This window comes from Metopolophium dirhodum, chromosome 5 (assembly GCF_019925205.1).
Source record: "Metopolophium dirhodum isolate CAU chromosome 5, ASM1992520v1, whole genome shotgun sequence".
Classification (NCBI taxonomy): domain Eukaryota; kingdom Metazoa; phylum Arthropoda; class Insecta; order Hemiptera; family Aphididae; genus Metopolophium; species Metopolophium dirhodum.
The window spans coordinates 15,481,106-15,494,330 of record NC_083564.1 but is presented as its reverse complement, the minus strand read 5'-3'; the positions used below and the strand labels follow the sequence as shown (position 1 = coordinate 15,494,330).

General features: G+C 35.7%; 2 protein-coding genes across 2 annotated transcripts in view; both read right to left on the bottom strand.

Annotated features, from left to right (window-relative positions):
- Positions 1-1,024, bottom strand: LOC132944629 (translocon-associated protein subunit delta). Its single transcript, XM_061014082.1, has 3 exons — positions 957-1,024; positions 617-866; positions 1-535 (listed from the first exon to the last, which is right to left on the bottom strand). The coding sequence occupies exons 2-3, from the start codon at positions 848-850 to the stop codon at positions 275-277; spliced, it is 495 nt and encodes a 164-aa protein (XP_060870065.1). The 5' UTR covers positions 851-866; positions 957-1,024; the 3' UTR covers positions 1-274.
- A 2,927-nt stretch (positions 1,025-3,951) lies between these two features.
- Positions 3,952-13,225, bottom strand: part of LOC132944487 (semaphorin-5A-like) — a 48,887-nt gene continuing 39,613 nt past the window's right edge. The window contains 17 exon segments of the mRNA XM_061013861.1: positions 3,952-4,851; positions 4,853-4,900; positions 4,902-4,951; positions 4,954-5,115; positions 5,975-6,215; positions 6,217-6,275; positions 6,474-6,539; positions 6,542-6,584; positions 6,586-6,644; positions 6,794-7,147; positions 7,250-7,439; positions 8,067-8,435; positions 8,521-8,791; positions 9,521-9,703; positions 10,224-10,423; positions 10,661-10,960; positions 11,572-11,779. Coding sequence (XP_060869844.1) covers positions 4,699-4,851; positions 4,853-4,900; positions 4,902-4,951; positions 4,954-5,115; positions 5,975-6,215; positions 6,217-6,275; positions 6,474-6,539; positions 6,542-6,584; positions 6,586-6,644; positions 6,794-7,147; positions 7,250-7,439; positions 8,067-8,435; positions 8,521-8,791; positions 9,521-9,703; positions 10,224-10,423; positions 10,661-10,960; positions 11,572-11,779 — 2,956 coding nt within the window. The 3' untranslated portion in view covers positions 3,952-4,698.

The following is a 13,225-nucleotide window of genomic DNA, read 5'->3' as shown; positions in this document are numbered from 1 at the left end:
TCTAAGAAAACATTATATTAAAAAAAATTGTAAAAGTACCTAAATTACAAGTTATCTTAAAACTTAATAACATATTTAATTGCTATAGATGTTAGGTAGGCACTGATTTTGGGCAGCTTATGATAATGATTTAACACATTAATTCAAATACTTACTTTATTTAGAATATTTAAATAATGATTTTGAAAAAAAAAAAAAATTAAAAATAACAGTCATATAAAAACCGAGCAGACTTTGTAACAAAATATTTTCAAATTCTTAAATAATATTAAAATTAGGAGACAATTTTTGACTTGAACGTATACGCAAAATACAAAACTACCATGCTGACAATTGCAGCCAGGAATTCAGAGTTGACCCAAACACCTTTGTAAGCACCGGGATAACGGACGTACGCAGAGTGTACAGGCGTTACACTGCTGATGGATTCTCCATCACGCAACAGTTTCCTGAGTTGACCGTAACCAGCCTCATCATAAAATTTCACATAGTAATCGCCTCGGCGAGCCTTCTTGAAGTCGTCCAACCAACTGACCTGTGGAAACGTCAAGCATAATATTATTACAAAACGGTTTGCGCCCGACACCGGTGACGTCAACGGACTAGGACTACGTACTTGGTATTTGTTTGGACCAGCGTTGGCCGCTACCAGAAGTCGGCCTTCCACTTCGGCATACAGGTTGGACGGTGAATCCTCGCACTCGGCGCTCACTTGTGCGATGAACGCTGCCTCGTTGACGATCATGGCATCGCTGGTGGTGTACGACTCGACGGCATACTTACAACCGGCGGCGGACGAAGCCACCGCGCACAGCGACAGCGCAACGAGAATGCAATGGGTAGGTGTCATCACGGAATTCGGAAAACTTCGAGGAAACAGAGAAAATGATGAGTTATAACGTATACTATTTAGGTGAACGGACACGGTCGATATTAATTATACTTTATGAACTTACTCTGTTTCGAATAATGTAAAAGTGCCAACTGTTACGATCGCGTTTCGCGACGTTTGTGATAACGGGACGTGTCGATAACGCGTGTACTGAGTGTCATCGTTTTTGGGTGTGACCAACGTGACGGGGGCGAGAAGGCAAACACTGTTGCCGCCGGTAAAGAAAAATATAAATTTGGAGGACATAAGAAAAACCTACAAATTGGAATGAGAAAATATATGACCAGAACTACTGGTTTCATATTAGAAGAATTTCAAGTGCATTATGAACTATTTTATAGGTGACGTTGATAAAAAAAATTTGAAGAAAAGGTTACTTTTTTTTGAACTCCGGTGCACCTAAGTTGTTAGCGACATACCTGTTGATGGATTTTTTAATACAAATTTGTCTTTTAGTCAATTTTGTGGTGGAAGGATTTCCGAACGAATTTCAAAACTAAGCTAGATAGTTTACGGCACCGTCGACTAAAAATTTAGCGAAAAAAAAATTCCGAAAATATTAGTTTTAAATAGGAAAGGATCCAAAATAGTTTTTAAAACGATGTTTATGTTACTTGAATTTTAAGTAGAAAGAGGTTATTGAGACGTCTCAAACCAGGCATTATGAATTTATTGTTTTAATGGCGATCTATACGTTGATAGAAAAAAAATTTGGTAAATGTTCAATTTTTTCGAACTTATAATTGTTGCTGGCGACACCTGTTGAAGGCTTTTTTAATACAAATATTACTTAATATCAGTTTTTTGGTGAAATGATTTTTGAGTGAATTTCTAAATTAAAGTCCCTATATAATGTATAGCATCATTGAACAACAATTATGCAATAAAAATATTTCAAAAATGTTAGTATTATATAGGAAAGGTATTGAAAATAGTTTTATAAACGACGTTTATGTTGCTTAGATTTTAAAATAGAAGAAACGTATTGTGACGTGTCAAACTTGGCTTTACAATTTATATAAATGGCGATATATATACTTTGATAAAAATTAATTTGGAAAATATTAAATTTTTTTGAACTTATAGTTTCTGGCGACACCTGTTGAAGGCTATACATATTTTATCTTTTTTGAATTTTGCTGTGGAAAAATTTCCATGTGCAATTCAAAACTATGCTAGTAGTCACTATAATAGTATAGACGTATAGTAGTTAAACCACTTAAACCGATAACGCCGTATTGTTTAAATGGATATTACCTGAAATGTGCAATACAAATTATTTCAAACAATGTACAAAACCAATTGATTGACCACTGATGAGTGCAGTTCATTTGAAGATTAGGCGTCTACAAAAATACTGAAAATATATCATTATTCATTACATAAACTTTAAAGATAATAGCCAGCGTTGGGATAGCTAATTAAAAATATTTGTTGACCCGTGATATAAAAAAAACTTCAAAAAAACAAACGATAAAAATCGAGTCTGTACTGAACTGAATGGCGAAAAAAAACTATCCAATTATTTTTAAGTTTTTGGAATCCTGACATAATATGCTATAACGATGGATATAATTAATGATAGTTGATATAAATAACTGCGTAAGTACCTACGCATTTGTTCACAAAATCGATACCTTTTTAGAATCGTCATATTAGTTGTATAATATCTAATTTCTTACATAATATCTATAGGTAGTACATTAACTCACATAAATATCCCTTGTGGCTTGTTGCCACATAATGACAAGTCTAAAAAACCAAACTAATGTTATTATTTTTTTTCGTATCTTTTTAATTTGTAGAATGTTTAGGTCACCTAATTAGGTGTTTTAAAAAAGTTGTCTAGAATGATAAGTACTAGGTAGTTATAATATTTTCTTGTGATAATACTCTAATAATAAATACTACTATAATAATAATGATTGGTATAGGAATATGAAAAAAAACACAAAATAATAGTATAAAAATAATAATTGTTATTCTATTTTTACTTGAAAATAGGCATATTTAGTATTTACATGGAAAAATGTATTATATTCACAACAAAATATAATTCAACAGTTAAAAATAGTACATATTTATTTATTATGTATTATACATAAATAAAATTTAGACAACAACATATTATAAAAAAAATATGTAAATTATTTACAGTATTATAAAATGTAGGTACTCAACATGAGTGTTATACATACTTATATTTATATAATATATATATTATAAGTATATAATAATATATTATGTGTTTGACACGTTTTGTTCACATAGTTTTTTACACTTATGAGTTACAACATTAATAAAAAAGAAACAAATTATTCAGTCATTAATATTTCATGGTTAATCAAAATAATAGATTAATCATGAATATAATTGGCACAATGCGTACTTGTTCAGTATAAAAGTACAAAATATAATAACCTATCTATATCCATTTTATTTACAGTGCTTTATAAATTATTTTTATTATCGATTTTATCTTAGATATTAATGGTGGTTTTTAATATTGTTAGCAACAAAAAACATATACTTGATCAGTGTTTTGAAAATCATTAATTTATAAATTATAATGTGCCTACCTATATGAAATGAAAGAAAAACTATTATTCGATTACAGTGGCGTGCTCATGGGGCAGGTTGTATCATACCCCTCCACTCCTTTGGCTTATTTTTGTCATATAAAATATATGATAAAGCAATGAATTATGAAAGTATATCAACCGCTATATATAACGTGGTCTGAGAATAGTCCTAAAATTCATATCTCACCCCCCCCCCCCCCCCCCCAACCCATTAAAGACGCTGAGCACGCCACTGATTCGACTCATCCTTAGGTAGACACACATACACACATCGAATTTAAGTAGATAGGGTACATTACTATTAAATAGATTTCATACAACATAATATAATAATATTATGAATGGTTAGAAAAATGATTCTAATCCACCATTCTGCGCACTTACCAACATAAACTTAGGTACAATTCGAAACGTTAAAAAAATATATAAATATACAATACTGAGTAAGATATATTTTCATATGATATTTTTTTTCTCTTCTTTTCAAATATAATTTATAATTAACAGAGTAAAGCAATAATGGATGTAATATACGACAACAGGCACGATGCATATCATGTCGTGGTTTTTACGCAGTCTTCGGTTGTATAAAAAAAAACAAAACGGGCAAACCGTTTGTATAATTTGTATTACGATATATCGGTTAAAAAAATTTGTTGATTTAATAATAATAATTATTATAATAATATATATTACTATCAAAACCAAACGCTAACTGAAGATAGTGTGATGCACATTGATTGTTAGTCAATACGAAATAATATAGAAATAGATTTTTACCATTTGTTATAGAAACATAATATTAAGTCAATAATTGTATCAGTTAACAATATCACGTGTTAAATTAGTTACGTCCGCAAGGAAATTGTCGAAAATAAAAAATGTAATGACTAGCAATAACGAGCACCAGTAGCCGATACTAGCACTGGTTTAATATTATTATCCGGACACTGATCGGATGACATTAAAAAAAACAAATAAATCCGGAAACACCGACAACTTCCTAAGCGGGTTGAACAAACCGCATTCTTCCGCGCATAAACGACCGCGTCACAGAATTCAGTGACCGTGCGGCGTAAACATGCAGTCGATGATGATAATATTGTCGCGAGCGGTGGGCGATAATATTGGATGATAAGGAAGCTGATGATCGTCATATAGTAATATTATAATAATATTGTAATTATGGCGATTGGCGGTGTTCGCGTCTAATTATATACTTAATTATAATTTAACGGTGTCGCGGCGTGTTAGAAAAAACTTCTCCTGTTCCAAGTCGGGACGGTTGCGCATCGCGTGCCCGTTGACCAGACTGTGGCTGTTCCGCTTGATGGTGGCCGTTTCGTAGTCGGCCGGCTTGTTGAACAGCCTGGGCAGGCGTGCCGGTGGCTGAGGTACCGTTGCTGTGATGCTGCGCGCCGACAGTGGGTCGGCTTGGTGAACGACGGCGTCCGCTTGGCGGGCGCGCGGTACTCTTCATCGGCACCGTCACGTACGGGTTCTGCTTGGTGGTGATGTAGTGCGGACTGCTCGGCAACTTCGGCTTCTGACGTCTCTGCCATGCGCAGAACGCGGCTCCAGCCACCAAGGCGCCCGTCAAAAAGGACAGCAGGCACACCAGCAGCGTGGAGCTACTCGAAACTCACTTGCACCGGAACAAAAACCAAAACGTGTAAATATAATATTACGAACGCAGCGCAATACTAATTATTTTTCGTGTTCTGAATGGGGTTGGTGACAGGGTGGCCGAGTGAGTGGTTTAAAACACTTAGATTAGGTTAGGTTAGGTTACAGTGCTGCAGTTTGCTTATGTGGTGAGTGGATAAATATTATTATTCGAACGAATTCGAGCAAAAATCTTTTTTTAATTTATCGCAAAGAGTAGCTACCTATTGTAAAAGCATCCAGTGTCTGTTACACATCGACGATTAAATTATTAAATACCGTTTTCGATTTCAATAATTTTCTTAATAGGTACCTATTAATAAATTAAATAATATGTTGGACAATTAAAAAAAAAAAACAATTTATTTTTATCAAAACTATTGCCATTTTTTTTTTCTAAGCATTGTCTATTTTATAAGTAGGTACATATAAATACGTTATATGGATTATAGGACAATAGTTCGAGTCTATTGAGTAATTTCGTTAGAGGGTCTGTTTTTTATTTACTCGGTAAACATTACTATAAAGTATAATTTTACTAGATATAAAAAAAACCTACAGGCAAACAGTGAAAAATACTAAAAGAATCTCAACAAGAATGGTTTTTTCATTATCTAAGTGTTCAGCTAATTCGTTTGTTTGGTTTTTAAACTTCTTTATTATTGTCTAGGATTTTTCTATTGCAGCTGTGATTGTTAGTTTTTTTTTCAATTTATATTTTAACAACTTCCTAATCAAAAGTGTAATCTACGTACCTAAGTATTTATATTTTAGGTACCAATTTGGTATTGGTGTTACACGGTTACATGTTCATTTTAAATGTCCGTATGCTTACCGATCTCGTTTGTCTCAAAGCAAGGAACAGATTCAATGTTGGGTCCCAAACAACGGTCAAAAGTACATTTTCTAGTCCGATGTTTCTGATTCTCCTTATCGCACACTGACCACTCTGACCAGTCTTCCCAGCCCATATCCATGTCATGACAAGGCGCGTAACACGGTTCTTGGCTTTCGTAAGGGCCATCGCATCCATCAGAGGGCACACCCTTTAGTAGGCAATTGCGCTTGCGAGTTCTGGACGCCTTCACCACAAGTCACAGAACATTCATTAAAGTCTGTCCAACAACTCCATTCTCCTAAGACAATAGCAACAGTGAATATAATATAAACGTGTAGAATTACATTGAAATTATAATATTATTATATATTATAAGGTTGGAATTGGTTTAACTTTTATAAATAATACTACAAAACTAGATACAAAGTCGGAAGTATACTGTATAGTAAGAAGTGCAATAAATATTACAGAATTTATTATTATTTTGTCCAATTACCTTTGCATTGTTGTGTATTGCAAGGCCTGGTAAATGTGGTTTGTCCCTCACAATTATCCAAAGGCCTTCACAAGTTCTAGTCCTGACTTGTACACCACCACCACAATCAGCAGGAACACGGTGACCACGGTGACCATTCTGACCACGAGTCTTCTAAATCTGATGGTTGATCTAATAAAAAAAAATTAAAATTATTATAAAAAAGCCTATAGTTTGTTACCAAAGTTTAAACATTTGAAAACGTGCAATATAGCACATATTATACCAAATTAATATAGATACAATGTACATATTACAGGTAGTAATAGCTGACAACTCACCAAGTCTGTGACACGATCCATCTTGGCACAATCTACTTTCTTCTTTGTCCTGCATAATGTGTAATGCCGAAATGTCTGGCTGCGTTCTGCACGAGAATCTGTATCTTTTATGAGTACCGTTTCCGGCCGGCACCCACGGTGACCACGCCGATATCTTCTTTATGCTATCCGTGCACGGTCTCTGGTTACACAGTTCGTACTCTTCGGAACACCCGATGCAATCCTGTCCTTCCTGTGGCGGTGGGTTGTTACAGTACCGCGACCTCTGTCGAATGCCTCCACCACACTTGGCCGAGCATTTGCCCCACGAGCCCCAGGCGCTCCAGCCCGGCTCTTTTACGACAGGTGGCGAAACTGTGATGGGCGGGGGGAAGGAAAGAGATAAAAGTTAATAACAATAATATAGCGCGACGACGCCGAACGCCGTCGAGAGGGAACACTGACGGTTACCCTTACCTGGACAAGGTGGATTCGAATGGCAAAACATTTCATCGGTGTCCCGTCCTACACACACGCGACCGCCAAAGGCCGGCGCCGGATTTCCACAGGTCCTTTTTCTGACTTTCACGGCAGAACCGCAACTCTGAGTACACGCCGACCAGTCCGACCAACCAGACCATTGTCCGTGTACGGTGCAATTAGTCACCTAAGGGAAAAAAATGAAAGTTAATATATTATGTACGTCAATGACGTTGTTAGTAGTTAACGTGTAATCATGTTTATACGCGTATAAATATGTACATATTATAATATATATTATATATAATAAATGTGTGCGTAGGATATTATAATTTCCCGGTAGTACAACTAATTTATCTATATGATCTCAAATGTAGGTATTCACGTGCCACATATACATACATACTTACTCTAATAAATGTTAAATATAAGTTTTTTCTCATTACATGGGTGTGTAACATTTTTTACTCGGGTTTAAAAAGAATTACAAAGGACTGGTATCTTTATGATAACTGCACGCTGTACTAAAAAATTAGCATATAAAACCAATTTAGTTGAATATTGCTTGCGTTAAAAAAAAATCAAAACACACTATTGTAATTCACTAATGCGTATTATCTGCGGAAAACGGAAAATGTGCGTGATGGTCAGAATATAAGTAAAGCGATAAAAATTATTTACGACAGTAAGTTGTGGTAACGGGTAAAGCACCTCAGTAAAAATAAAAAATAATAGTCTATCGCCAGTCCCACAGTTGGTTTAATTAGTATACCTAGGTAATATTATTATAATATAAACTGGTTGCATGTCATACCTGTATGGTAGGACCTTGGCATTCGGCCCCGTCGTACTTGGGTTCGGGGTTCGTGCACGTTCTGCTCGAACACAAACATTGGTCGGCGGACTCTTTGCCGTTAACGTTTTGCGTACACGCAGCCCATGTCGACCAGCTGGACCAACCACCGTCGATCGGCCTCGACCGGTCCGGACACTTGGTAACGTCCTGTCGCCAATTGTGTTCCATGATGTTACCGTTTGTCGGCGGTTGGCACTTGTCGACGTGCTCGTTCCATCCGCAATAGGGGTCCATCGCGTTCATGCACGCTTCCTTGCTCCGGTGTCGGCCACAGTGCTGGGCCGGTATTTTCAACACCCGGTCACGAGTGCCCACGTAAATCGAGTCCTGCGCAACCATATTATACACACGTGATAACAAATGAGCACGTAATTCCGTCATCGGCCGCATAAAAACGTTAGGTGTTACGTACCGTGACTTTCAGATAATGCAACGCCATGATCTGGGAACCGGAACCCTCGGGGAATATGTTCCATTCCTCCAGTGTGCACGTGGCCGAAGATTTCGGTAGAATAGTAATCTTTTTCACGGTCCCTTCGGTCGTGGCCACGTACAAGACTTTTAAAGATCCGTGTGGTTTGGTTGGTACGACGTCGACAGCAATGTGTGTCAGAATTTCCAAGGGCTTGTAATATAGTGGATCCATCGTGGTGGGCTGTACTGCGTTGTCCATCAGTTGATATCTATTAAGGTACAAAGCATAGCACTTGAGTATAAAACACATACGGTTTACACACTAATATAATGACTGACATATTATTATTATTATATCAGACACCACCTGTCCGAAACATATATTACACACGAAAATGAACATAAATCAAAAATTGATGTGTAGTTTAAGTGAATTATATTTATAATATTTGACACATCCAAAACCGCTTTTATTTCTCAGTAATGTCTATTACGAAAAAATAATAGTAATAACGTTCAACTTAGTACTTATAATATATAGGTGCATCTAAAATTATAAAAAAAAATAAAACTCGTTTGGACGAATGAAATGCAATTATAGCCCTTGTATGACACCCCACTCGATCATAAATAACTCAAATAATTTATTATGTAACGTTTATAAGTTTTCTAAATTTATTGTTTTAGGTTAGGTTTACATATTATAATTAAGAATTTCTTAAGTAGTGTGCAGTATTATTCTTCAATATTGTACATTTATAGAAAACGAATCTAAAAACTGAAAGAATAAAAGAATAATTTAATATGAATTAGCAGATTTACATAAAAAAAAAATAACGGGTAAACGACGAATCGACCACCATCGGAGTTATATACCACATTACTCCGTATTTAAACTATAGAATTATAATATGTTTATTGTATAAACTCAGAAACTCTATAGTACAATAGGTACTTATATATACCACTAATAATAACAATGATAATAAATTAAATACCTCGACGAGTCAAGTATCTGATTTGGATCCTGTCTTTGGCAGTGTCCGTGGTTGAGTTGATGCGGTGGGTTATATCGTATCCATTCCGAACCGACGCTGGCTTGGTGTTTGAACGGTCCATTAAACGCTGCGTTTATAGCGGTAAGGTTAAAACTACATACTGCCGATCCAGCTATACCATTGCTGTACAAAATAATAGCACACACTTTAATTTAGACTGTATGTATAAGTACTCTCACATCAATGCATATAGATAGTAATAGTAAGAATAATAATAACACATGGTTGAAAAGCCAGAGATTAAATATGATGATAGAATTTAATTTAAAACAAAAGGCTACAGTTACCACAGTCACGCGAAGACACGCTCTAAAGAACCATGATAAGACGTATGTGAAAGAAACTTGCTTTGAGTAAACCAAAAAAGTTGTAAAAATAAAGACATGGGTGGGTCATCAGCTGTCATGTAAGTATTCGAATACTATAGTACATGTCATATGAATACTTTTTTACATATTTTAAATACAAATATTAATTCCAATATTTGAGTAATACATTTTAAAAGTAAATTTTTTACAATTCGATGGCCAGAACGATGAGATTGCAAGGGACGACGGACAAAAAGAAATTTTTGACGCTAAACTACTTTTTTCTACTAAACAATTCGCAATATTTTTAGCATATAATATTTTCGTAATATTACCTTGGTGTAGTAAATGTAGCGTACACCAATCCTTCGTCTGGTAAATAAGTCATACCCTGAATTTCATCAAAGTAAAATGGATAGTCACCGGGTAAAGAACAGTTTAAACGGGCCTTAATGAATGTGGTCCAATTGTCTCGCAGCATAGTTTGTCCGCCGACATCATTTTTGCACATCCTAGCAATCCTCGAGTACACCCTCTGTAACATATTATAATAAATTAGTATGTCAACATTGTGCGTATAATGAGGTATAAATTAATTCGTAATTTATTATCAAAACTACGTTAAAACCTTTTATTTATAGTAATGAAATATATTGAGATGTGCAAAAGTATACAATTTTATTAGGTATATTATAACTCATAAATTGTAACATTTCCGGACCAAGTTTATCACGGTATATTTCATAAAATAAAACGACAACCAAATACATACCTTGCCACAGTTTATGTACTCCACTGCACTTTCTCTGAACAAAAAGTACACATAGGCGTCGGTCTCAAACGACCCGACGAACTGGGGCTCGTTCAGCCACTTGGCATCATAGTTCTTTGTCCGCAGGTACGAAGCTCCCAGGTCTCGGACAATGGCCGAGTCTGCGCCGGAAAAGTCCATCGGGCTACCGGCAAAGTACTGGCCGTTGAGCGTGATCATGGCTGTGATGTTGGAAAGCGGACTGTACGGACACTTGCCCACCCCGCGCACGGTGTCGGTCACGCTGTTGGCATTTTCCATCTATCGAAACACAGAAATGTTGCACAATTAGTCCGCGTATAGAGATCAAAGAGAGCTCTCCCCCGTCGCATTTCCCGCCCGAGAAAGACGACACACTTTCGCCGTGCTCGCTGACATTGATGTATTATAATTGGCTAAATGAGCTCTCGGATGGGAATTTATAATAATAGTAGGTAGGTATGATATTATTGTAAGCTATAGCTAGTCATCATAGATTCAGTCCGGACGGGCGGCCAAGGGCGGTTTTAATATTACATAAATAAGCGTTATCAATTTTAATAACGACCGACTGTTGAAAAGTATAAACTATAAATTAACGCATTTAATAACTACGTTTTATTCTCTTAACATTTTATTAGAATGTATAATATATAGGTACGCGTTTGTTAAAAAATCAATGCAATCATCAACAAAGTAGGACGTACATCATAATTTTAGAATGAGTACCTATATACACTACATACAATACAATAGTTCATACGTCGTATTTTGAAACTATACCTACTCTTTTGATTGGCAAACCGCTTTGAAATAATTATACTTCGGATATACGCTATAGTAGCAGTCAGCCCCAAATCTCGAAACACTGAAATGTTTTATTAATATTTTACCTCTCTCCACGTGCACTGTGGTGAAAAAGCTCCAGTACCGCATGCGAACAGCCGTTTTCCAGTGGACAATAGTACTTTGACGTAATTGTGACAGTCGTCGACACTCTGGCCTTTAACCAGGCACAGCTGCACTTTTTCCTCGGCGGCCGGCCAATGTGCGGCCTCGATCTTTTTCAAATCGTCCAAGTCCAGGCGGTATATGTTGTCTCTGTTGGTAAAAATTAAAATAATGTTAAAAAATGAAAATAAAGTCTTGACCTCTTTGTTGTTGATGTTTTTTTTTTAACGATTAAACGACGAGACACCGTATGGGAACGGCTGCAGCGCGTATAAGGACGTGACCCGATCCCCGACCACATGTTCGCCAAACGTCTGTGAAACACGGCAATTTTTGGGGTGGCGACTCCAAACCCATTGCCCCGGAATCGGGTTCGTGGCGAAACGGAGGGACAATCGAAAATTTCGACTCCCGGAGACGCAGAGTACTCAAAATTGGGGAAATTCCTAGAGGCGCCAGCGCGAATTACGATCGACGCACCAGGCGCCGTGTGGGCGCATTTCAGTAAGAAAAAAAAGAAAGAAACTGGTTTACAATATTATATGCATATAGGTGTATTATCGACAAACAATTTAATTTATCATTATTACGTAAAAAAAAAATCCAACTGGCGCGTTATAATTTTTCGTATAAATTTATTCCTACTCCCCTCTTCCCGTTACAATCTAGCAATAGATCCTCCACCTTTCGACGGCTCATAATTCTCCGCCGTTATGATCCAGATGCGTGCGACAGGGACGATATAAAACCGTCGCCACCGTAGCCTCGACCGCCATACGGTAATTGCTACGTAGGCAGGATTTTTTTTTCATCGCGTTGTTTATTAATGAATTCGAAATTGGACCTAATAACAGGCGTGGGTCTCAAGCCTCACCTGTTCGGACCACGGACGTTATAATGCTAATATACATATTATACAGGAGAAAAATATTTTGCGACGTTGTTATAGTGATGATAATAACATACAAAGTGGAAAACTATATTTTGTTTAAACGACACCGAATAATACATAGGTATGAAGTAAGAATAACGCTGATCAAAAAATTATATTTTACTTTTTGAACACATTATTAAAATATAATAAAATAACAATTATAATTGTTACGTAACACGAAAATACGTCAAAAAATATTTTATGGTGAACACGTTTTTTTTTTTATATAATATAATTAAAAGTATATACTTATATACTTTGATAGTGTACTTGAATATATTAAATCATATTTGTTACATTATTTGAATGCACGTTTTAAGTATATGTACTTCAACTAGTGCAATCCAACGAACTACGGAAGTATAATTTAAAAATTATAACATAATATTATCTACGTTTATATCGCAATAAACTAATAAATTCTATAACGGCGTTTCCGTAAAGACTATAAAAACGGAATTTTTACAAGACAAACATCTATAGAATTTTATGTAGGTTTTTTAACCTACACAATTTCTTTAGATACAACATATGATTCTGCATTTAAACTATTTAAAATAGTGAACGGAAAAATATGTAGGCACCTATACAGGTAGTTAAATTAATACGAAATATTTAAACAGTCTACTGAACATTAATAATTATGACGGCACGAAATGTCG